Source organism: Elgaria multicarinata, chromosome 2 (assembly GCF_023053635.1).
Source record: "Elgaria multicarinata webbii isolate HBS135686 ecotype San Diego chromosome 2, rElgMul1.1.pri, whole genome shotgun sequence".
Classification (NCBI taxonomy): Eukaryota; Metazoa; Chordata; class Lepidosauria; order Squamata; family Anguidae; genus Elgaria; species Elgaria multicarinata.
This window is the reverse complement of record NC_086172.1, coordinates 80,091,172-80,117,591: the sequence shown is the minus strand read 5'-3', so window position 1 is coordinate 80,117,591 and position 26,420 is coordinate 80,091,172. Positions and strand designations below refer to the sequence as shown.

Genomic DNA, 26,420 nt, shown 5'->3' with positions numbered 1-26,420 from the left:
ATGGCCGGCCGAAAATCACTGAAAATAAAATTGAGGAAGGAAAAGGGAGAATGTCTCTTTGTTATTGGGTTATTTTGTATCGTTGCTGGAATATGCGTCACGTTTCCTGGCTGTTGGTTAAGCGTTTGCACCTTCAGGCGGTTTTGCTTTTGGCGGAAATGGTCGGGGATGAGGAAGTTCTGCGCGCGGGCCGTGCCTCTCCCCGTTTTATGGAAGTCCGCCTAGGGCTAGGGAACCCTTCTCCAACCTGATGCCCTCCAGATGTGTTGGGTTCCCAGCATCCTTGCATGCTGGTTGGTGGATTCTAGGAGTTGTAGTCCAACACATCTTTTGTTAGTCTTTAAGGTGCCACAAGACCCTTTGTTGTTTGTTGTAGCTGTATAACACGTATCTGGAAAGAGATGGTGTAAAAACAGGAATGGTCCAGAATGGGCTGGAATGACCCCTTTACATGAAAAGGAAAAGAAAAATAGTGGCATGTCTTAGAAACACTTCAGAACAATATTTTAGCACTAAAACCCTTGCAATATAATATTATTAAGCCTAAAACTCCAGGAACACATCTGGAACAGAACGGAATGGCCCAGAACAGCCACTTGCAAATAAGTGAAATCAACCAAACTCACCAGTCACACATAACCCCATGGCCTCAAAACATCCACAGAAACCACGTTCTGTTATAGCCACTCAAACATTACTAGATTGGACTGAGATAAGCTCCCAAACTTTCAATACCTGTTCCGAGCCATAATTCATATTGCATAAAACAGGCCAGAACAGCAACTTCCAAGTGAGCCAAATCAACTCATCAGTCACACATTAATAGATGGGACCAATATAAGCTCCAAAAAATCCTGGACACCATGTTTCAATACCCGTTCGGGACCATAGTCCATATTGCACAAAACAGGCTGGAACCGCAACTTCCAAGTGAACCAAATCAACTAAACTCACCAGTCACATCAGACTTGATAGGATAAGCCATGAAACAACCACAGAAACCACATTTCATGATTAACGGTATCAAGTCCATTTAGTAAAATTACAGTGGTGTATTTGGTTAGTTTTACTCACGCAGATGTTGCCATTCTGGGCAGGAACTACGCTACTGCTTTAAAATGGTTTACAACAGTGGGGGCCCAGGACACACTCCGTATACAGTTTTCAAACAGTTTTCAAAGTGTCATATCCTGTTTGGTGTAGATCTGGCCCTGGTCTATTTCCCATAACAGTTTGTGGCTCATTTTGCTCCCTTGGATGTTGCCGTTCCGGGGTGTTTGTTTTTTTTATCTTATGGACCTTTGCTTGGAAATGGTATTGGAACATGGTTTCCATGGATGTTTTGGAGTTTATTAATATATTGGTTCCATCTAGTAATGTGCAAGTGGTAAACTTGGTTGAGCAGGCTCACATGAAAGTTGTCATTCATGCTGATTTGGTACAATTTGGACTATTGCCCAGAACAGGTATCAGAACGTGGTTTAAGTGGATATTTTGTGGCTTATTTATCCCTGCCATAGGTTTATGTGTGACTGGTGAGTTTGGTTGGTTTCACTCATTTGCAAGTGGCCATTCTGTTCTGTTCCGGATGTGTTCCTGGAGTTTTAGGCTTAATAATATTATTATATTGAAAGGGTTTTCATCCTAAAATATTGTTCTGTTCCAGCTTTTACACCGTCCCTTCTGGAAAGCCTTCTCAGCACTTGCTAGTTTAGAATTATAGCAAGCTGTTTCGTTGAATATGAAAGTTGCTGGCTCTACAGTACTTCTGCCAGTAGATGGTGCTATTATAAAACATCTATTTATTCACTGATCTACTTCTTTCTGCTTAAATAGATTCAAGTGAGATTTTTTGGGACGGTGTAAAAGCCGGAACGGAACAGAACAGGCCGGAACAGCCCCATTATATTAAAAAACCATACCAAAAACAGTGGCATGTGTTAGCAACACTTGAGAACAATATTTTAGGACTAAAACCATACCAATATTATATCACCATTAACCCCAGAACTCCCAAAATGACGTCCGGAACAGAATGGGATGGCCGGAACGGCCACTAGGGAATGAGCGATATCAACCAAACTCACCAGACATGCATAACTAAATGGCAGGGATGCAATAGGCCACAAAAGTTGCCCCGAAACCACGTTCAGATACCCGTAACGGGCAAAAAAGCGTATTGCACGAAATGGGCCGTAACGGCAGCTTCCCAATGAGATAAGTGAACCAAACTCACCAGATGCACATGACAAGGTGGGACAAATATAGAAAGCTCCAAAAGTTGCCCCCAAACCACGTTCAGATACCCGTTCCGGGCAAAAACGCGTATTGCGCAAAATGGGCCGTAACGGCACCTTCCCAATGAGGTAAGTCAACCAAACTCACCAGATGCACATGACAAGGTGGGACAAATATAGAAAGCTCCAAAAGTTGCCCGAAACCATGTTCAGATACCCGTTCCGGGGGGAAACGCGTATTGTGCAAAATGGGCCGTAACGGCAGCTTCCCAATGAGATAAGTGAACCAAACTCACCAGATGCACATGACAAGGTGGGACAAATATAGAAAGCTCCAAAAGTTGCCCCCAAACCACGTTCAGATACCCGTTCCGGGCAAAAACGCGTATTGCGCAAAATGGGCCGTAACGGCACCTTCCCAATGAGGTAAGTCAACCAAACTCACCAGATGCACATGACAAGGTGGGACAAATATAGAAAGCTCCAAAAGTTGCCCCGAAACCACGTTTAGATACCCGTTCCGGGGGGAAACGCGTATTGTGCAAAATGGGCCGTAACGGCAGCTTCCCAATGAGGTAAGTCAACCAAACTCACCAGATGCACATGACAAGGTGGGACAAAAATAGAAAGCTCCAAAAGTTGCCCCAAAACCACGTTCAGATACCCGTTCTGGGCAAAAACGCGTATTGCGCGAAACGGGCCGTAACGGCAGCTTCCCAATGAGATAAGTGAACCAAACTCACCAGATGCACATGACAAGGTGGGACAAATATAGAAAGCTCCAAAAGTTGCCCCCAAACCACGTTCAGATACCCGTTCCGGGCAAAAACGCGTATTGCGCAAAATGGGCCGTAACGGCACCTTCCCAATGAGGTAAGTCAACCAAACTCACCAGATGCACATGACAAGGTGGGACAAATATAGAAAGCTCCAAAAGTTGCCCGAAACCATGTTCAGATACCCGTTCCGGGGGGAAACGCGTATCGTGCAAAATGGGCCGTAACGGCAGCTTCCCAATGAGATAAGTGAACCAAACTCACCAGATGCACATGACAAGGTGGGACAAATATAGAAAGCTCCAAAAGTTGCCCCCAAACCACGTTCAGATACCCGTTCCGGGCAAAAACGCGTATTGCGCAAAATGGGCCGTAACGGCACCTTCCCAATGAGGTAAGTCAACCAAACTCACCAGATGCACATGACAAGGTGGGACAAATATAGAAAGCTCCAAAAGTTGCCCCGAAACCACGTTTAGATACCCGTTCCGGGGGGAAACGCGTATTGTGCAAAATGGGCCGTAACGGCAGCTTCCCAATGAGATAAGTGAACCAAACTCACCAGATGCACATGACAAGGTGGGACAAATATAGAAAGCTCCAAAAGTTGCCCCCAAACCACGTTCAGATACCCGTTCCGGGCAAAAACGCGTATTGTGCAAAATGGGCTGTAACGGCACCTTCCCAATGAGGTAAGTCAACCAAACTCACCAGATGCACATGACAAGGTGGGACAAAAATAGAAAGCTCCAAAAGTTGCCCCGAAACCACGTTCAGACACCCGTTCCGGGGAAAAACACGTATTGCGCAAAACGGGCCGTAACGGCAGCTTCCCAATGAGGTAAGTGAACCAAACTCACCAGATGCACATGACAAGGTGGGACAAAAATAGAAAGCTCCAAAAGTTGCCCCAAAACCACGTTCAGATACCCGTTCTGGGCAAAAACGCGTATTGCGCGAAACGGGCCGTAACGGCAGCTTCCCAATGAGATAAGTGAACCAAACTCACCAGATGCACATGACAAGGTGGGACAAATATAGAAAGCTCCAAAAGTTGCCCCAAAACCACGTTCAGATACCCGTTCCGGGGGAAAACGCGTATTGTGCAAAATGGGCCGTAACGGCACCTTCCCAATGAGGTAAGTCAACCAAACTCACCAGATGCACATGACAAGGTGGGACAAATATAGAAAGCTCCAAATACGCGTTTTTGCCCGCAACGGGTATCTGAACGTGGTTTTGGAGCAACTTTTGGAGCTTTCTATATTTGTCCCACCTTGTCATGTGCATCTGGTGAGTTTGGTTCACTTACCTCATTGGGAAGCTGCCGTTACGGCCCATTTTGCGCAATACGCATTTTTGCCCGGAACGGGTATCTGAACGTGGTTTTGGGGCAACTTTTGGAGCTTTCTATTTTTGTCCCACCTTGTCATGTGCATCTGGTGAGTTTGGTTCACTTATCTCATTGCGAAGCTGTTGTTATGGCCAATTTCGCAAAATACGTGTTTTTGCCCGGAACGGGTATCTGAACGTGGTTTTGGGGCAACTTTTGGAGCTTTCTATATTTGTCCCACCTTGTTATGTGCATCTGGTAAGTTTGGTTCACTTATCTCATTGGGAAGCTGCCGTTACGGCCGGTTTTGCGCAGTACGCGTTTTTGCCCGGAACGGGTATCTGAACGTGGTTTCAGGGCAACTTTTGGAGCTTTCTATATTTGTCCCACCTAGTTATGTGCATCTGGTGAGTTTGGTTTACTTTCCTCATTGGAAAGCTGCCGTTACGGCCCATTTTGCGCAATACGCGTTTTTGCCCGGAACGGGTATCTGAACGTAGTTTCGGGAAAACTTTTGGAGCTTTCTATATTTGCCCCACCTAGTTATGTGCATCTGGGGAGTTTGGTTTACTTTCCTCGTTGGGAAGCTGCCGTTACGGCCCGTTTTGCGCAATACGCGTTTTTGCCCGGAACGGGTATCTGAACGTGGTTTTGGAGCAACTTTTGGAGCTTTCTATATTTGTCCCACCTTGTCATGTGCATCTGGTGAATTTGGTTCACTTACCTCATTGGGAAGCTGCTGTTACGGCCCGTTTTGCGCAATACGCGTTTTTGCCCGGCACGGGTATCTGAACATGGTTTCGGGGCAACTTTTGGAGCTTTCTATATTTGTCCCACCTTGTCATGTGCATCTGGTGAGTTTGGTTGACTTACCTCATTGGGAAGCTGCCGTTACGGCCCATTTTGCGCAATACGCGTTTTCCCCCGGAACAGGTATCTGAACGTGGTTTGGGGGCAACTTTTGGAGCTTTCTATATTTGTCCCACCTTGTCATGTGCATCTGGTGAATTTGGTTAACTTACCTCATTGGGAAGCTGCTGTTACGGCCCGTTTTGCGCAATACACGTTTTTGCCCGGAACGGGTATCTGAACGTGGTTTCGGGGCAACTTTTGGAGCTTTCTATTTTTGTCCCACCTTGTCATGTGCATCTGGTGAGTTTGGTTCACTTATCTCATTGGGAAGCTGTCGTTATGGCCAATTTCGCAAAATACGTGTTTTTGCCCGGAACGGGTATCTGAACGTGGTTTTGGGGCAACTTTTGGAGCTTTCTATATTTGCCCCACCTTGTCATGTGCATCTGGTGAGTTTGGTTGACATTCCTCATTGGGAAGCTGCCGTTACAGCCGGTTTTGCGCAGTACGCGTTTCCCCCCGGAACGGGTATCTGAACGTGGTTTCGGGGCAACTTTTGGAGCTTTCTATATTTGTCCCACCTAGTTATGTGCATCTGGTGAGTTTGGTTTACTTTCCTCGTTGGGAAGCTGCCGTTACGGCCGGTTTTGCGCAATAGGCGTTTTTGCCCGGAACGGGTATCTGAACGTGGTTTCGGGGCAACTTTTGGAGCTTTCTATATTTTCCCCACCTTGTCATGTGCATCTGGTGAGTTTGGTTCACTTACCTCATTGGGAAGCTGCCGTTACGGCCCATTTTGCGCTATACGCGTTTCCCCCCGGAACGGGTATCTGAACGTGGTTTCGGGGCAACTTTTGGAGCTTTCTATATTTGTCCCACCTAGTTATGTGCATCCGGTGAGTTTGGTTGACTTTCCTCATTGGGAAGCTGCTGTTACGGCCCGTTTCGCGCAATACACGTTTTTGCCCGGAACGGGTGTCTGAACGTGGTTTCGGGGAAACTTTTGGAGCTTTCTATATTTGCCCCACCTTGTTATGTGCATCTGGTGAGTTTGGTTGACTTTCCTCATTGGGAAGCTGCCGTTACGGCCGGTTTTGCGCAGTACGCGTTTTCCCCCGGAACGGGTATCTGAACGTGGTTTCGGGGCAACTTTTGGAGCTTTCTATATTTGTCCCACCTAGTTATGTGCATCTGGTGAGTTTGGTTTACTTTCCTCGTTGGGAAGCTGCCGTTACGGCCGGTTTTGCGCAATAGGCGTTTTTGCCCGGAACGGGTATCTGAACGTGGTTTCGGGGAAACTTTTGGAGCTTTCTATATTTGCCCCACCTAGTTATGTGCATCTGGTGAGTTTGGTTTACTCTCCTCGTTGGGAAGCTGCCGTTACGGCCGGTTTTGCGCTATACGCGTTTCCCCCCGGAACGGGTATCTGAACGTGGTTTCGGGGCAACTTTTGGAGCTTTCTATATTTGTCCCACCTAGTTATGTGCATCCAGTGAGTTTGGTTGACTTTCCTCGTTGGGAAGCTGCCGTTACGGCCGGTTTTGCGCAATAGGCGTTTTTGCCCGGAACGGGTATCTGAACGTGGTTTCGGGGCAACTTTTGGAGCTTTCTATATTTTCCCCACCTTGTCATGTGCATCTGGTGAGTTTGGTTCACTTACCTCATTGGGAAGCTGCCGTTACGGCCCATTTTGCGCTATACGCGTTTCCCCCCGGAACGGGTATCTGAACGTGGTTTCGGGGCAACTTTTGGAGCTTTCTATATTTGTCCCACCTAGTTATGTGCATCCGGTGAGTTTGGTTGACTTTCCTCATTGGGAAGCTGCTGTTACGGCCCGTTTCGCGCAATACACGTTTTTGCCCGGAACGGGTATCTGAACGTGGTTTCGGGGAAACTTTTGGAGCTTTCTATATTTGCCCCACCTTGTTATGTGCATCTGGTGAGTTTGGTTGACTTTCCTCATTGGGAAGCTGCCGTTACGGCCGGTTTTGCGCAGTACGCGTTTTCCCCCGGAACGGGTATCTGAACGTGGTTTCGGGGCAACTTTTGGAGCTTTCTATATTTGTCCCACCTAGTTATGTGCATCTGGTGAGTTTGGTTTACTTTCCTCGTTGGGAAGCTGCCGTTACGGCCGGTTTTGCGCAATAGGCGTTTTTGCCCGGAATGGGTATCTGAACGTGGTTTCGGGGAAACTTTTGGAGCTTTCTATATTTGCCCCACCTAGTTATGTGCATCTGGTGAGTTTGGTTTACTCTCCTCGTTGGGAAGCTGCCGTTACGGCCGGTTTTGCGCTATACGCGTTTCCCCCCGGAACGGGTATCTGAACGTGGTTTCGGGGCAACTTTTGGAGCTTTCTATATTTGTCCCACCTAGTTATGTGCATCCAGTGAGTTTGGTTGACTTTCCTCATTGGGAAGCTGCTTTTACGGCCCTTTTTGCGCAATATGCGTTTTTGCCCGGAACGGGTATCTGAACGTGGTTTCGGGGCAACTTTTGGGGCTTATTGCATCCCTGCCATTTAGTTATGCATGACTGGTGAGTTTGGTTGATATCGCTCATTCCCTAGTGGCCGTTCCGGCCATCCCATTCTGTTCCGGACGTCGTTTTGGGAGTTTTGGGGTTAATAGTGATATAATATTGGTATGGTTTTAGTCCTAAAATATTGTTCTCAAGTGTTGCTAACACATGCCACTGTTTTTGGTATGTTTTTTTAATATAATGGGGCTGTTCCGGCCTGTTCCGTTCCGTTCCGGCTTTTACACCGTCCCAGATTTTTTTTAATCACAGAGAGGCAACGTTTAGAGCAGCTAAGTGTGCAATCGCATTTAGACAGAAAAAAAGTCCTACAACTCTCAGCATTCCCCAGCCAGCCATACTAAAGGCCAGATTAAGAGGGCTGTGAGAATCAGAGTGGTCATCTTTGGAAATCATTTACCATTCAAGTTTAAATCTGATTAAAATTGATCACTCATTGTTTAATCTCACTTTTCAAGTTACCACTTCTTTCTGACACTGTTCCTTAACACCTACCTCGGGCAGAAATTCAGCAAGGGCATTTCTCCATATTGCTGCCTTTCCAGCTGGAGAAAACTTTTCCTATTAAAATTCTGCCTGACATGTGGCTTAAACACCTGGCTTGCTTGCTTTCGCCTCCCTGCTTTACGAGCTCCATCACACCTACACGTTTGCCCTGGTTTGCCCTCGAATTATCTACCTTAGTTTCCATAGCGTATGAAACCCTGAGCACTTACACCTTTGCACTTTTACATTTCATTCATCTTTACACCTCTCCTCTCCTGCTCACCAGCATATTGCTGTTGTTCCATTGAGATGCACTCTCAGATCTCCTTTGTACCTCCTCCTACAGTTTATTGGTTGGTGGTAGTTGGACACCTCACCCTCCCTAGGAATCAACATGGGGCATTCCTGGTCTTGCACTGCTTTCTCCTAGGAAGTAGCTTCCTTGTTACTGAACTCACTTTGGGAAAACTCTGTCTCTTCCCTGTTGCCTAGGCTACGCCCGTTCCCCCTGCCTGAAGGCTTTGGAGTGTGAACTGGAGAGGGTTGCAGCATTGTGTAAATCCCATTGATTTCAACTGCATTTATATCCTATTCATACTAAAATCCAGTGCATGCTTACCTTTGAATAAACCCCATTGAACAGAGACAGACTTATTAAAATGGGGTTTACTCAAACGTAAGCATGCATGGGATTTTAGTATGAACTGGATGTAAATGCAGTTGAAATCAATGGGATTTACTCTTGAGTGAGGGAACCAGCAGATCGCTATTTTATAAACTTGGAAACGCAGAGCTTAGTATGATCAAAGGATCGAGCCTTCGCACTTGCAGTCTATCAGGAAAAGGGTTTAAGGGGGGAAATTTTAAAAATCCTTAAAAATCAAGGGATGGACCAATCTCATTCAAACTTGGCATGCTGAAAACACTACTTAAGAGCTATCACTGGGCCAATTTTGATCTCTTTATCTTTAAAAATGAGGGAGCTGTGGGCAAGGAGGGTGCATTTTCCACATTTAAGGTGAAAATGTACCCCTGGTCATGCCTACTCAGGAGTAAGGACATAGAGTTAAATGGAACCTCTCTCCCTCGGCCTTCATGGTTGAGTGGAGAATCACACCACCCTCCTCTTTTGTTAGCAAGACCGCCCTTAGACACACACGCCCCCAACAAAGAACGGGATGGTCGATGGAACGCAACCACAAAAATACACAGGAGGGAGGAAAGCATTTATTTCGCAGAGAGGGAAAATAATCCAGATTTTCTGTGCTTGAAAAAGAAATGAAACATGGAGGATAAGAGCTGAAATGAGTGCAGGACATGGACGATGTCATGTGGGTATCGCGCTGCAAAACTGCATACCAGGCATGGGGAGTGTGCAATAAATCATTGGTGTGATGGAGCCCTACGAACTGCATAATTAAATTCAGGTAAACATACAGTAAGCAGTAGTATAGCTGCTGAATGTCCAAATTGTGGTAAATATTGCCATATACTGATGAATGATATTTAGGGGACTGTCAACATTTGGTTAGATCCAAACTTACACTGAATCAACTGCACTAGTAGAAGTGGACTTCCCCACCCCCTCCTCCAACCCCCTGAAAATGCTACACTGACCCTACTGAATGGTGTGTGTATGTAGTTCCAAAAGTCGGGTAGCATGAGCATCTATGAGTGGAGCTCTTCATTTCATGGAATGTCACTTCCTCTTCAGGATGGCAGATCCTGGATCCAGTGTCATAGATCTGCAACAAAAAGTCCTCAATATGGATAGAAAATGATTACTGAAGAAAGTGACTATTTCTCACCCACAAGCAAGCAAATGCTGTTTAGAGCTGTAAGCCCCAAGAAATTAAGCATGTTGCTTAGAAAATAATTTGAAATGCAGAGAATTAAATAAATAAGGTAAGTGGTAACAATAGAGAAGACACAAATAAGTGCACAATGAATTCTGGGTAACTGGCATAGAAATAATGGTCGAGATGACCTGGATAGTATCCAAAGAGAAAATGCTGATTTGAAGTCCTATCATTTGGGCCAAAAAGTTATTTGAACAGGTGTAATGAACAGGTCAAAGTGTACTTAAAGTTTTTGTTTATCAATTAATGAGCAAAACTATTGTGTAAGAGATTTCCAATTCCATTTTTTTAGTAATGTTTAATGAGATAATTAAGACTGTGAGCCCTAATTTATGTGACAGTTGATAATATTAGTTATGAAGTAATTTCTACACAAAACAGAAGAAATATGTGCTGATTTTAGAATGCTTGTGTATTTGTTGAATAGCCTATTCAGTATTGAATAGGAAACTTGGTACTTAGCATGAGATCTTTCCTTTTTAAGATATTAAGACTAGAAGTCTTGGAACAAGAAATGGTTAAGTAATGTTTAAGTTATGAAGATTTAAGAAACTTTAGCTAGGCTGACCATATGGAAAGGAGGACAGGGCTCAAGTATCTTTAATAGTTGTGTAGAAAAGAGAATTTCTGCAGGTGTCATTTGTATGCATGCAGCACCTGGTGAAATTTCCTCTTCATCACAGCAGTTAAAGTTGTAGGAGCCCTGCCCTCTTGATACAAAAGAGGGCAAGTGTCCTGCAGCTCTAACTGTTGTGATGAAGAGGGAATTTCGCCAGGTGCTGCATGCATGCAAATGAGAATGGCTGAAATTCCCTTTTCTACACAATTGTTAAAGATACTTGAGCCCTGTCCTCCTTTCCATATGGTCACCCTGCTTCAGCAATGTTCTGATTAATAACAGAAGTGTTTTATGTACACAATATATGTGTGATGTTATAAGCATCTTCGTAATAAAATAAAAATAAAGCATGGATCAAGAAAGATTTTCCTGTACTACAGCACCATGTACATTGATGGTGCTATATAAATAAATAATAATAATAATAATAATTCTTACTAGTACAAAACTTGGACTGCAACCCACGAAACAATCCTTTGTTTAGATAAATTTAATCTATTAGATGGTAAACGAGGAGCTAAATGCTTCCAAATTACTGTGCTATAGACAGCTCAAACAAAGTCCCTGTTCTGTAGCACCAGCCCATTCAGTTCCAGGTCCCACTTCCACCTGAAGATTACCCTTACTGAAGATTATTTTTACCTTTACTGAAGGTGTTTATTGTATCTATGAGCTGTATAATTAACCATTGTTGTCTGGTAATTCTCCTCTGTTGTGGTTAGAATTAGTGATTGAGTTACCGTTCAATAAACATTTCTGTTCCTGATTTCACTGTCTGTTGAATCCTTAAGCAAACATGACTACAGTAAGGCAGTACTTTGGCTGCAGCCATGGAAAGAAGGCACTGTTCCTTCCAAGTGGCATTGACCCGCTTTGCACAATCAAACCCCGCCAACATGGCTTCTTTAAGCCACAACAACTTATTTAAATTGGTAACACATGCCAGCCATAGCCTGTTGTTCTTCTCTCTTAAACAAGCCATGATGACCAAGTATGGATGACACAAAAGGCTATGACTTGTTGGGTAATTAATCTAGTGTCACCCAGCACATGACGCTGTGGCTTATTTAAAGCATGGTGGCTTGTTTGATCATTTGAAGTGGCCCATTGTCTCACACATGAATTTTAATTTCAGGAACCACAGAAGATAAAGGAAAGGCAGGTATCTGGATTCTATAAGGAAGCTAAGAAGTGACAGGCAAAACAAACAAATGGGAAAGTAGAGTTCAGATGGGGCTGCATCCAGGCGGGAAGAGGAAAGTAGAAACTGGCAGCTCTTCTTTCATATTGGTTGTGTTTGCAGGAAAAAGATTCTGTTGGGATTTGACAAGCCACACAGAAGGTTTACATGGGATTGGGGAGGAGTGACCACCAGGATCCGGTGTGAATAGAAGAGGGACACCATTTTAGTATTTTACCTGGGACACTCAAGTATATACCAAGTTGGTCCAGAGGGGAATCCACTAACTTCCTCCATTTTTCCCCTTCTAAAACCAATAACAGATTCATTGCTACCTACATCACTACCATTGAGTCTCAAGCTTGAACCTGCTGGGTTATTTCAGAAAGGATTTAATACTAAATGGACGATGTATCTGCACATCATATTTCAGGAGATTTCTATAGTCCCCAGCAGGAAGAAGGAAATAGCAAGGGAGTGGACTGTAGCTCAAATTAGCAAATTCCCCATAATAAAATTGATGGAACTTATAACTAATCTAGAACAAATATACAGAGCAAATGTAACTGATGTTACTATTCCTTTTAAACCAGCGGGCTATCTTATTTTTTCTACATAACATTGTCAGGGAATAGCTGAAGTCACTCTAGATCAGAGTAGACAACCTGGTGGTCCCAGATATTTTGGACAAAGTCCCATCATCCCTGACCATTGGAAATACTAGCTATGGCTTATGGGAGTTGTAGTCTGAAAGGTCTGGAGTGCACCACGCTGCTTACCCCTGGCTAGACACAGGGAGCAAGAAAGCCATGGTGCATGTGCAGTTTAGAAAGTTTCTTCCATATTACCCAATGTAAGAGCAACCTTTCCTGTCCAATTTGCAACTTGGATTTTGACTTGATTATTGCTGTATTTGCAGTGTTATACCTTAAGAGGATGGGGTCCTGGGCTGGTATGTTAGTTAGGACTTTTCCATTAATAACCCTTAATTTTTGGAATGTATAGAAAGCGCTGAAAAAGAGGTTTCAGGTCTTGATGTGTTACTCACAGTATTGGTCCAAGTTTAAAACTAAATCTTAAAATGTAACTAAGTTTGAAACAGCTGATTGTACATGTTTTCTATTGCATACCTGATAGTAAAAATACTCAACCCAGCCACGATGCAGGCATGAATGTTCTGTTTGTAACAGTGCTGTGTGTTGAAAACCTGACTTCCTTTGTATTTTTTAAATGCAAGCTTCTTTCTGGTCTAACCTAAAATGTTTTTCTAATGCATGAAAATAATTGATACAGCCAAAAAGGGGTGTGCAGGCATGGTGTTATCACTGTATTTACTTGAAAATGTGCACACTGCTGCTCCAGTAGGAAAAGCTGGCTAATGGTGAGATTTGTGTGGGATTTATATGTTTATTGGGTTTCTCAAGGCCGAGACAAGTTCCTTTATTATTCTCCTTTGGCAAGCTGTTAGGCATTTGTTCCCAGCCTGGCTTTTTAGACAAAACTTTGGCTCAGTTCTGAAACTAGACACTGTCAGGCCATGGGAGATATTTTCACCAAAACAAACCGTCTACCCCAAAATACAAGCGAGATGCTGGACAACAGTTTGATTGTTCTGTGGGCTTGTGGGCAGCCCTTAAAAATGTAGTACGACAGCCATATCACTCCTCCTCTGGCGATAATGTGCTAGAACATGAGATGAGTGCCAAGACTGTGGGGCTCCATACCGAGAAGGTCAAGCTGACTTAGAGACGTTGCCTTCATCCTCCACAGATTCCAACTCAAATGCTGCCCTTGGGGGGCGGGGTGTGAGCGGAGCATCTTTTGCAACTAAGCATGAAATAAATACTGCTGAACGTTGGATCAGTAGGGCCAGATCTACTCCAAGCAGGATATAACACTTTGAAAACAGTTTGAAAACTTTATATGAAGTGTGTCCTAGGCCCCAGCAGTTGTCAATACCGTTATAAACTGTTTTAAAGCAGTAGTGTAGATTCTGCCTAGGTGTAGCAGAAACAGCAGCTCAGTAAAGTGAAGTATTTCCTTTTTGGTGGCCCTGAGAATGCACATCTACTTATATTCAACCCAGCATGGTGGGCCCCAGTGTGAACCAAAGCAGAATGGTTGCACAACTGGATCCTACACTTTCAAAGAAAAATGTTGCTGTGTCTGCCAGGGGCTTCTTATTAATAATTTTTACTCACTGAACTATTTGATTTGTACTCTGCTTTTTTACCAAGAAAAACAGTGCTCAAGGCACTCTACATAGTTAGCAGATTCTAATCCTGAAATAGAAAGCCCACGCGTGAAGCACAATGGTGCTGGAAGGGAGGCATCTGCAGCAATCAATAACAGGCTTCTCAACACTAGAATAGTAGCAGGGGATGTGATGCTGGGAGAGAGAATGCCTTCAATGTTAACTAGGTACCGCCACTTTTGTCCAAGTTTTTTATACCATACACAAGAACATCTGAATGGATTTTCTGCTTGGGCTGTGGTACACCAATTCAGTCCATCTCATTCCTGCAGACTGTACAGTAAGAATGCAGATCCCTGCTAGTCAACCCAGATGTCCAAGAATGGTTGCATCCTGCATGTGCAAGGTAATTCGGTACAGTCCCTAAACATGGGATAAGGAATAAGATATCTGGTGTCTGCAGCATCAGATTTCCCCCTTTGGCTGAGAAAAAAACCCAGAACTTTCTGTGCAGGAAAGTTAAAGTAGATTCCCGCTAATCAACCAAGATTACAGCCAAGTAATGCACATGAAGTCCTTGAGAGCATTATTAAAATGTTAAGGACTATTAATATTAAGGGATTAGAAAAAATCATGGAGGAGAAAGCTATCAATGGCTACTAGTCCAGATGGCTACATGCTACCCCTAGTCTCAGAGGCAGTATGCTTATATACATCAGTTGCTGAGGAACATAGGCGGGGGGGGGGGGGGGGAGCTGTTGCATTCATGTCCTGCTTGTGCAGCTGATTAGCCGCTGTGTGAACAGAATGCTGGACTAGATGGACCCTTGGTCTGATCCAACATGACTCTTCTTAGGGTCTTATAGTTTGGAAACTACTAGCATATCCCTTGCTTCTACTCCCCCTCCTTTTCCTCTTGGTTGTTATTTCAATTGCAGCTCACAGAGAGGGCTTGAATCCCTGATCTGATGGCCCTGACAGGGGCCCTCAGCAAGATGTCAGCTGACTGCTGAACTCAGTGAGCAGCTACATCTGCAGGGAAAAGCTCAGCAAGTCTCACAAGGTCAAATGTTTGCTTCCAGGGACAACTACTGGGCCAAGGCTTTCAGACTTGCATTGGTAGATGTTACCCTGTATCAGCTCGAAGACAGAGGATAAAGGAACCTCACTTCCTTGACAGGCATTGGCAACAGAGCAATTCAGCGTCTGTCCTGGTTATTTGCTGGTTGGCATCCCTGCTCCAGACAACAGAGGCAAATCTTCCAATGGTCTTTTCATGATGGGACTGCAATTTTAAAAAAGAAAGGCCAACTCTTTCATTTCATTGAAGCAAGATTGCAGGCACTTTTCAGTTAGTTATCTACTCCATCCTGACTATCTGGGGTCTCCCCCCCCCCCATCTCCTACCCCAGTGACCACTTGGGTATACAGAGCTATGCTGCAGCGTAGATTGTGGTTGGGGTGGGAAGGGGAAAGATAGAAGCAAGTTATCCAAAAGATTCATGGAGAATCCCTTGGTATAAAAAGTGCCAATCTGGGCTAGAAATCCCCCTTCTCTTTTTTTGGCACAGGCTGGATGGCACTTATGCTCTTGCTAGAGGTTGTTTCACTTTCGTGTTTGCCTGCAGGTGGAAATTCCAGAGTTCAATGGCAAAACATGCAAACAAATGGCAGGGCGAAAGTGTGTGAGAGGCTGTGTCGGTAGCAGAAGGGATTTTTTTTCCCAAGGATAGGTTTCTGTTCCCCATTTGCTTGGCGGTGGTTGCGTGAAGTCAGATGACCTGTGACTCATCTCAGAGTCCCTGAGGCAGGGGCACACCCAGCAGGGGTTTTACCTCCAACAATGGGATTGGAGAATCAAAGTTCCTCTTTTCTACCCCCCCCCTTTCATTTGGTCCTCTGTTAAAAAGCAACAACAGTGACTTCCTGTGGCAAAGACAAACTCCGAAAACTAGCTGAGTGTGCATTTGAGAAAGAAAGCGGTGGTGGAAGGAAGCAGAGGAGCTGGAAACGCACTCAGGTAAAGAATACATTTTCGGGGGGAGAAGTAGCCCTGTTAGGGCCAAATCACAGGGCAGGTTCTTCAAGTTTCTGTACAAACGTGAGCAACCCGGCCAGTTTTACATTAGGGAAAAAGCCATTGTAGGGAGCTGACCGAGAATGTGTCTCCTATCCAGATTAAGCACCTCTTGGTTTTCTACAAAGTGCATTTCCAGGGAGCAAATAGCATCCAGGGACAGGGCGATTTTCAGCAGAAAATCATCCCAAGGCCAATCTGGAATGGCCCATGCAGCTTCTATTTCTTTAAAATACGTTCAGCCTGGTTAAGCACACTTTCTTAAATGTGCAAATAAGATTACGTATATACTTTGCCCCTTAGTCTGTGGCAGCAAAAACAATGCTTTGTGGGGGTGGAGGTCCCTGTCCCACTAAGTGTAAACTTAGGGTGCTTCAAGATAGCACTTACAGTCAAAAAGCACTATGCAAGCTGTTCCATCTCTTCTTCCTTAAGTGATATTTTTTCTATGAAAAAGGATGGGAGAAGTTGTGGGGAAACATGGGAGGGCTACAAATGGAAGGTGCTGTTGTCTGGACCTCCCATAAAAGTCTGTGAATGAGGCAGGGCGATTGCACAGTAAAAGCCTCGTCTGGAAGCACTTTCCTCAGCAATGCTAAGATGGTTGTGTATCCCCAGTTACTGCTGTTGTGGATGGTCACTGCGTTTATTCTGCATACAAGTTTTAATTTGGATTGTCCAAGCTTTAACTGTATTGTCACAGACTGTTGTTTTTGCATCTTGTTGCTATTTTACACCCATCCACCCCCCACCCCCGGTGTCCTTTCCCACCCGTATCCCTTTCTTCTTCACCCATGTGTATTTATTTATTTATTTTATTACATTTATATACTGCCCCATAGCCGAAGCTCTCTGGGTGGTTTACAAAAGTTAAAAACAATGAACATTAAAACAGATATACAAAATTTTAAACCACTAAAAGTATAAAAACAACAGGTATATATATACCCTACCAACTGAGCCTCTGAGGATTAGCACTTCCATGCATTTAAGGAAGCTGATTCTAATCCCCCAAAATATATGCCACAATAAGATATTTGTGGGCCTTTTAACTGACAAGACTCTTCATTGTTTTGCAGATCTCTGCCATTTAAGCAGCCTTTCCCTCCCCCCACCCCCATCATGGCTCTTTGGCTTTGGCTTCTTCTGGCTTTCCTGAGGGCAAAAGATGCAGGAGCCCAAGATTTAGGCTTCAAGGCCTGCACGCCGCAAAGCCTCAATGGAAAAGTGCTGGAAGTGCTGCCTGGGGGTGGCTGGGACAACCTGCGCAACATCGAGATGGGAATGGTGATGAGCCTCAACTACTCCCAGTGCCGGACAACGGAAGATGGTGAATATCTCATCCCCAATGATGTCTTTGTGGTGCCGCTCAAGAAGAGCACGGTGGAAGTGCACTCAGAGCTTATTGAGGACTGGCTGACCTATACCGATGCCTTTGCCTCCTCCATCAACGCTGAGGCTTCATTCCTTTCTGTGCTCAATGGCAAGTTCTCAGTTAGCTCCCAGGAGACCAAGATGCACAATGTCTATGATGAGACGGTCACCACGCGGGTGCAGGCACGGTACCACATCTACTCTGTGAAGGCTCAGCCATCGTTCACCTTCCACCGAGACTTCCGCTATCAGCTGGTGAACATAGGCAACCACCTGGAGAACAACCAAAGCCGGACCGCTGAGTACCTAGCAGAGATGCTCATTCTCGGCTATGGCACGCATGTTCTCACCACTTTGGAAGCTGGAGCCAGCCTAATACAGGAGGATCAGGTGAAGCGCAGTTTTTTGTTGGACAAAGAGTCAGAGAAAGTAGGAATCACGGCTGCTGCATCGGCCACTTTTTTCAGCAAGATCAATGTGGGAATTAACCTCTCTGTGCAGGTCTGGGATGATCTGACCAAGGGCTACTTGGAGAACACTGTGGATTCCAAGGTTCAGAGCTGGGGTAGCGTGCCCTTCTACCCTGGCATCACCCTCCAGAAGTGGCAGGAGGGCATCGCCAATGGCTTAGTGGCTATAGGCAAGTCTGGGCTGCCTCTGCCATTTTTCATCACTCCCGAGGCCTTGCCAGAACTGCCCGAGCCTACCGTTCGGCGTGTGGCCGCTACAGTGGGAAATGCCATCCGTCTCTATTATGCCGTCAACACCCACCCAGGCTGCGTCAAGCCTGATTCGAGCAACTTCAACTTCCAGGCCAACGTAGATGATGAGTCGTGCCACAATTCCAACACTAACTTCACCTTTGGTGGCGTCTTCCAGGAGTGCTACGGCATATCTGGGCAGGACACAGAGGAGCTTTGCCAAGCCTACCGCATCCAGAACCCACTGACGGGTAACTACTCTTGCCCAGCTAACTTTTCTGCTGTCCTGCTGCATGGAGAGCAACGTACAGTCACCAAACCCAAGCCAGAATGCCATGATGAGTGCCATTCCTGCTGGCTGCTGTTTAGCTGCTGCAGTCAAGTGTGCGGCATCCGCTACTACCCCAGCACAGTGAGGCTCAATGGCTACTGGTGTGCTGCGACAGGCCCAGTGCCTCAGAGCTCAGGTTTCCTCTTTGGAGGACTGTATAGTACTGGGAACGAGAACCCAGTTACAAACACTTACACCTGCCCAGCCTACTTCTTCCCCCTGGTACTGTTTGAACATCTAAAGGTGTGTGTCAGCAATGACTATGAGATGGGATTCCGTTATGGGGTGCCCTTTGGCGGCTTCTTTAGCTGTGAGGCTGGCAACCCCCTGGCTGGGGTCCTGAAAGAGCAGCGGCCTGGGATCCTCCAGGATTTTTTCTACCAGGACTCCCCAACCAAATTCCCCATGAAATGCCCAGCTGGACACAGCCAACACAAGGCCTACATGAGCGATGGCTGTGAAATCCTCTATTGCTTGCAAGCTGGGACGCTTTTTGCCCAGCAGCTAGCTGCCATCAAGCTCCCACCCTTCTTGCGTGCACCGTCCTCTAATGACAACCTGCCCGAAACCATCCTGGTGCGCTCCGATGGAAACCAAGCCTGGGTGAAGATGCGTCACAGTGGGATCTGGAAGCTGGCCAATGCCAAAGACGAGAAGGAAATGGCTCTTCTTTTGCAAGATAGTTCGAGGCTGTCAGGGGGCTCCATCGCTGGAATTTCAGTGGCCATGATTGCTGTCTTGGCAATTGCCACAGCTCTCATAATTTACCGAATCCGGCGCTACAAGAACAGAGGGTACCAGGAGGTGTCTAATGAGCATTTAGTAGAGGACCAAGGAAGCTATGGAGCTACAGCAGCTGCCCCAGAACTCAGTGCTGCCTGACACTGTTTTTATCTGTATCCTGGAACTAAGATGCATACTTTCTGTGAGTGGGTATGAATCCAGGAAGTGGGGGTAGTAATTGATGGGTTTGTGGGTGGAGGGGAGCAAGCATTAACTAGTATTGACTAGTTAATTGACTAGTATTGAAATCCAGGTTTATGCATTGACTTTGGTCCAGAATGGTGGTAACCATCATTAAGAGAAATAATTTAGCGTACAATTTAGTTCCCATAGGTAAAATTAGGAATTAGTGGGGAAATGAATGTAATGACCTGGTACTGTTACATTAAGGCTAGACTTCTGCAGGGGTGAAGGGAAAAGAATTCCACCTCATAGCAGTAAGGTTTGCTTTGTTTGTTTTTAGCAATTATTAGATTGTAAGCCTATGCGGCAGGGTCTTGCTATTTACTGTGTAATCTGTACAGCACCATGTACATTGATGGTGCTATATAAATAAATAAATAATAATAATAATAATAATAATAATAATAATAATAATAATAATAATAATAGCAATTACATTTCTGCATTGAAAGGGAATAAATCACATTGATATGGGTGGGAGAGGTGGGTGTGAAGAGACGTAGGTAAAAAGCAACGGCTGTAGGTGACGTGTAATTTAAAAGCAGAGCAGTTCATTTTGCAACATATTAAAGTTAATGTTTGATATCCGTAGGGTGTTTTTGTATGTGTACTTTTATTGTACCTTGACAGATATAAACCTTTACTTTATACTGTAACAAATGAGCAAGCCAACGCGCTGAGCAGAAACAAGGTTCCTCTGGCAGCTTCCTCGGTGCTTCTTTTTCTAATTAATACATTCTGAGGTGTATTTATTTTAAAACATTTACCCCTTGTGTATCACTGCAGTACTTTATTTGTGCTAATTAGTAGTGGCAGCATGGCTTGAAGTATTAAATTAGAACAGGCAATTGAACTGGGGTAGCATCCCTATTTATTCCAGAGGAGAAGGCATGTTAAATGGTCACAACAAAAACAGCAGCCTTGTGGCATGTTCAAGACTATCAGATTTATTATGGCATGAGCCCTTAGTGGATTGGAGCCCATTTCAACAGATACACCTAGACTGTAGTACCTGAAAGCTCATACCATAATAAATCTGTTAGTCTTTAATTTGTTGTGTGCATGCCTGTTCCCTCTGGCATTCACATGTGATGGCAAGCTGACACGAGACACTCACATCAGTGAGACTTCTTTTATTGAGGAAATCACACGGTAGACAAGCTTAATGGTTACAAAGTCTCCAAAACACACTTAAAGCTGAAATGATCCTTAAGGCAAACACTCAGAGAGGGGGGTGAATAGGGTACACCAGTAACTGCTTTGAGCTTCTCCAGATGCCGCATATGCTGGCACCTCAAAGGTACATGGCCAAAGTCCCAGAAAGGTTGCTCTGAGCCACCAGAGCCGGGCAGAGAGATCTGTCATGCACTTGTCAATCTCAGCCTACCACTACTGAGCTGACCCTGTTACCATGACTTCAGGAAAGGTTAAGCCTCAGGCTAAGGACTGGGAACTCCCTGCCACCTAAATCTGGGCACGAACACAGAATCCACAGCATAGGCAAGTCCAAGTCTATGAAAAGCCTCACTACTTTTCATGGCATAGTTCTTAGAAATCCAAAATCCAAATAGCAAAGCGTCCATGTGCAAAGTGCTTTTAAAGTCCCAAGCGGAGATGGAATCCAAAGCAGGAGGGAGGTCAGGCATTGCGTTGAGAAATGAAACCTAGCAAAGCTTTTTCAGCTTTGCACCAAAATTTAAGGCCTATTCAAAGCTACTTGACGGACAGGTCCTCTGACCTGTAAACCATGCCCATGTGCCAAGAGGGCAGGATGTTACAACCCACTTCGAAGAGCAGCCCCCACCTTTTCCAAAATGCTTTGAAGTTCCCAGAGAGCCAGCCGCTTCAAGGCCGAGGCAAAGGAGTGAGCAAGGTACTCCCATGGGAACTTCTTACAGAGATAAGCTTGCAAGAGAACATCTGGCATTGTCAAATCATTTCCTAATAAATCTAACCACTAGATACGAGGCCAGACTCGTACCTACACCTGACATAAAGTGCCCCTTTAGTCTTTAAAGTTTTAGGGATGTACACATTGATTTAGCTTTGAGAGGTTCAAGTCAAATATGCTAACATTTTATTATGTGTCATTGCTGAACACCTTTAATTGCCAAACCACCCCTGAGTAATTAAGGGCCTTCATTATGTATGTATGTATGTATTTATTTATTTATTTATTTATTTATTTATTTATTACATTTTTATATCGCCCAATAACCAAAGCTCTCTGGGCGGTTCACAAAAATTAAAACCATGAAAAGCATAAAAACAACCAACAATTTTAAAACTACTCTTTTTCCATCTCAGGTGGGCAAACCTGGCATTACCCCACATTATTCTCATAATGCCACCAGGTAGATTAGGCTGAGAGAGACCTGCCACTATGTTTCATTGCCTAACAGAGATTCGAACTCGGGTATCTTTGGTTGAAGTCCAGCATCCTGTCCACTGCTTCACTTCTGCTCTTCTAATAGAATATATTTTCTAATATACACACACAAGAAAGATTACAATCCTATGCACAATTATCTTGGAATAAATTCCATTGGACACAGTGGGACTTATTTCTGAATAAACACGCATAAGACCCTGGGAAGCTGCCTTGTATCATGTCAGACCATTGGTCCACCTAGTTCAGAATTGTCCATTCTGGTAGTGGCTTTCTGTGGTTTTAGAGGTGGTCTTTTCGTGCCCTACCTGGAGATGCTAAGGACTGATTCTAGAACCTTCTGCATGCAAATCATGTGCTTAACCACTGAATTACAGCCTAGGATTGTGCTTTGAATCTCATCTGTACAGACTCTAACTTACAAGTTCACTTACCATTGCTTTTCGTTCTTAGGATCAAAACAGTCATTACATTAAAGATGTAGCAAGCATTATATCTTTTGTTCTTTTTTTTTATGCAGGGCCCCCAATCTGGATTGGGGCCTTAGCATGGAGGGTAGAGGACATTAGCCATCCCACCCACCCACACAATGGTCCTTATCTGGATCAGGGCCCTCACGGCTACATTTTATATTGCAAAATAGTGATCTAAGCCCATAGCAGGGGGAAGGGGTGAAGCCTCCCTACTCCCACATGAATCCCGATCTGGATTGGGACCCCTGCACTCACACTAAAGTAAAAAAACCCATACCTATAAGGTAACAGTGTATGAGCTGTTGTCGTATTTTATCAATAAGGCAGCAGGGAAATTGCACAACAGTTTAGCAGACAATGTACAGACACATCACCCTTTTGGCATGTCAGCACAGGAGTGAGTCAGTTCTTGCTGCAGCTGCTTTTGGTCACGATGCAGCTGTTCACATGCTTCACTGGGAACCAAAGTCATGGGTGGGCAAGTCTTGAGATGGAAACGGTTCAGAATATGGTTTGAAACACTTTTGTATGCAATTGGAGCTTACTGTGAAGTGCTGGCAACCACTTCCTCATAGACAGAGTTATGATTCCCTCCTCTGTTAATTTTATTTATTTATTACATTTATATACCGCCCCGTAGCCAAAGCTCTCTGGGCGGTTTACACAAGTTAAAAACAGTGAACATTAAAAAGCATACAAAATTTTAAACCATCAAAAACATAAAAACAACAGTATAAAAACAACGGTATCCATTTAAAAACAACAGTTTCTTGACCCCCCCCCCCCCATCTACAGTACATTTAGATTGTAAACTCTTTGGGGCAGAGAGTTGACCTTTGCTTGTATAACGATGTTAAATGCCATATAAATGGTGTTTGTTTCATATGAAAAAATATGCCTATTTCCAAAGGAATTTACATTCCCTTACAACCCACAATGTTTATGGCATGTCTTGTAGGTGAATTCTTATTAGATGTACAATGAAGAGAGACTGCAGAGTTTTAACCAGTGGAGACTGGTGGCTCCTATTTCAGTGGGCAATGAATCTGGTCTGGGTTTCAGTCAGAACTCTAAAGGAGCTCTCCAAGGTGCCGAACCCTAGCGCCAAAAGAGCTAACTGAAACCTAGAGAGGATTCGCCAGTCCACTGAAATAGGAGCCACCATCCTCCACTGGATTTAATCCATCCCCACTTTTGACATATAACCATTACTGCTAACTGCTTTAGGATGAATAGGAGATGAAAACTCACAGTTATGAGGAATGAAGTTGACTGATCTTTTGCTTCTCATTTCTTCTTCTTATTATTATTATTATTGAGACAAAGCCTAGACTGGCTTAAAATCGCCTCAGGCTTAAAATCGCCCCTAAGCTAGCCTATGGCTTTGATGTGTGGTGGAGGATGCTGCCCTATAACCAGTGTTGTAGTAAAATTCAACTGCCAGTCTAGTTGGCTTTTGTACATGGAGTGGGAGATGGGCACCATCTTTTCCTCACCTCAGGAAGCTCAAGATCTTAGGCTGACCCAACCTACACTGTTATCTCAGAAGACAACACGCTTATTTACTAATTCATTTTATCACACATATAGTGCCAATGAGGTAATCAGGCCTTCTCATTTATCTAGACTACGTGAGAAAAGTCAATATTATTGCCATTTTAAAGACCTTCCAAAGGGGTAGCCAATAGTCATTTTAGTCTGTTACAGCAAAACCAGCAAAGGAGTCTTGTGGCATCTTAAAGATCCTCAAATTTATTCTGGCACAAACTTTCTTGGACAATTGTGGGGTGACCCTTTTATAGTTCACCAATGTGGCAAATTTTAAAAGGCAAAATAATTAGTAGATAAGATTCAGAATCCATTGTTTCCTACTTTTGCTTCTGTTAAAAATTACCCTGAAGGAAAAACGTTACCATGACCTGACAGAAAAAGGAGAACTTATCTTAAGCATCCACCACAGAAAATGTTTGACAGGCATTTACCAAAGTTGTAACAGTCAGTCCAAAACGGTCAAATCTGATTAGCATATGAAATTATGCTGTGCTCAGCAGCTAAATTAATAATGGAAATCCCTTTTCTCTCAAACATTCACACATTTGGTCAACACATCAGCTTGTTAGGGATTACATAGGATGCTTTGGTTGCTAGGCTCAAAGGTATTGCAACACTAATCCCTCAACTGCACTGACCAAGCAAGCAATAAAAAGGATGAACTTGCAAACAGGAAACTTTCAATTCCAAGGCTAAATAACCCTCTAAAACCCATTATGACAGTTTGTCTGTCCGCAATGAGCAGGCCGTTGCTGCAATTGTGTTTTATGGCCAAAAATTAAAAATCTCCACAAATCCAGTCTGAAGTAATGCAGGACAACGCAGAAAACATTAGAATGCAACAATTTGACAATGGTGTGAGAATTTCCCATTAAAACAAATGATAGCAATGTCAGAAAAAAGGAAAATGTATAATGTTCAGAGCCTAGTACAAAAGCTCATTATATATTAAAAAAGAATAAAATTAAATCCTGATGACCAGAAGCAAAATTATGCTGATCATGGAACTGCCCATCCTGACAGGGATTTCAGTGTCTGAAACTGCCCTGGTTTTGATAAACTATGTTGGCACCTAATTTTGCCTATTCATAACTTAGGGAATTAACTACTAGAATATTTGAATTTTGTAATAAATTTAGACCCACTTTATGCATATTAGATGGATCTGTGTGTTTCACTTTTCGGTTATGTGGATTGAAAAAGGCACCAGCTCCTACTGAGGGAACATGAAGGGGCTGTCTAAAACAGCCACCCCGGATCTTTCCGGCAAAGCTGCAGAGAAAAGAAGTCAGGGGACTTACCCCAACTTTTTTCTCTGGAGCAAGGCAAGTGTGGCATATCTGTCATCTATCCTCGCCCTGGAGGCGTGGCTAGGCAGCTATGGTGACCCCTGATTGGTCGCCATCCAAGAGGGCAGGGGGCAGGCCCAGTGAGCCTGATGGCCACCAGAACGCCTGCACTGCCTCTATTCATGAAGATCACTTGCTGCCGCCCTGCCCCAGTGATATTGCGGGGTTTGGCAGCAGAGCAGTGCCAACTCAGTGCCGTGAAGACAGCCCTGAAAAGAGAAGCAGCGGAGGAAAGAGTAACTTTTTGAAGGTCATCCTGCAAGGTCACTACTGAGCAAGATTCAAGCACAAAGATGGATAGGAAGCAGTCTCTTTAATTCCGACTCCTACCATGGGAACATTTTCGAAGCTAATCAGGCATGAGCTAAATGATATGTTATTCTCCCAAATTGCCAACTACACTGATAGAAATTCATCCATTGTTTTAATACAGTACTTCTCAGTAAAGTTGACCACATACTTGGCTAGGGGGAACAGTTCATTTCAGCTCAGTATATCAGTTAATGGTTTCATGCTCTCGTATTACTATATGGAGATGGATGGGAGTGGAAGAGAAGTGACATATAAGGCAGACTTCCCCAAGGTGGCAACCCCTAGATCTGTTAGACTACAACTCCCATCAGCCCCCAGCCATGCTAGCTAGAGTGATGGGAGTTGTAGTCCAACACATCTGGAGGGCCCCCACTTTGGGGGAGTTATATATGAAAAGTGAGCAGTGGCTAATCAGTCTCCATTTCACTGCATTTTCTACACCACCTTAACAGGCTGGTTCAAAAAATATTTCTACACAGAAAGGTGCTACTATAACACATATGATTTTTTCATAAAGTCACATAAATGCATACACGTGTGATTGATAGCACATGATGATCTATGTGCGAGTTTTGCATATTTACCTATACAGAGGAATTTTGGTATGAGAAGCAGCCCAAATTCATTTTTGTTCTGCAAATCACCAGACTGATTTTATATTGTTTTAACACCATCCTCCCACAAGGAACATGAACTGACTCATTAAGCACCAATTAAGAGGCAAGTCATCAATAACAGAGTGGCAGAAACTAAAAGATAGGAAGTTAACTGTTCAGCGTAAGTTGTTTTTCCCTGTACTTTCACTGAACTCCTGAAGAACAATGAC

General features: G+C 44.2%; 1 protein-coding gene across 1 annotated transcript; it reads left to right on the top strand.

The window, feature by feature from the left end:
- Positions 1–15,817: 15,817 nt before the first annotated feature.
- LOC134392527 (macrophage-expressed gene 1 protein-like) lies at positions 15,818–20,111 on the top strand. Its single transcript, XM_063116916.1, has 2 exons — positions 15,818–16,091; positions 17,228–20,111. The coding sequence occupies exon 2, from the start codon at positions 17,271–17,273 to the stop codon at positions 19,434–19,436; it is 2,166 nt and encodes a 721-aa protein (XP_062972986.1). The 5' UTR covers positions 15,818–16,091; positions 17,228–17,270; the 3' UTR covers positions 19,437–20,111.
- Positions 20,112–26,420: the final 6,309 nt, after the last annotated feature.

Bases quoted from the DNA above. Each gene is read 5' to 3' on its own strand.
- LOC134392527 (XM_063116916.1), top strand. From the start codon at position 17,271: ATGGCTCTTTGGCTTTGGCTTCTTCTGGCTTTCCTGAGGGCAAAAGAT.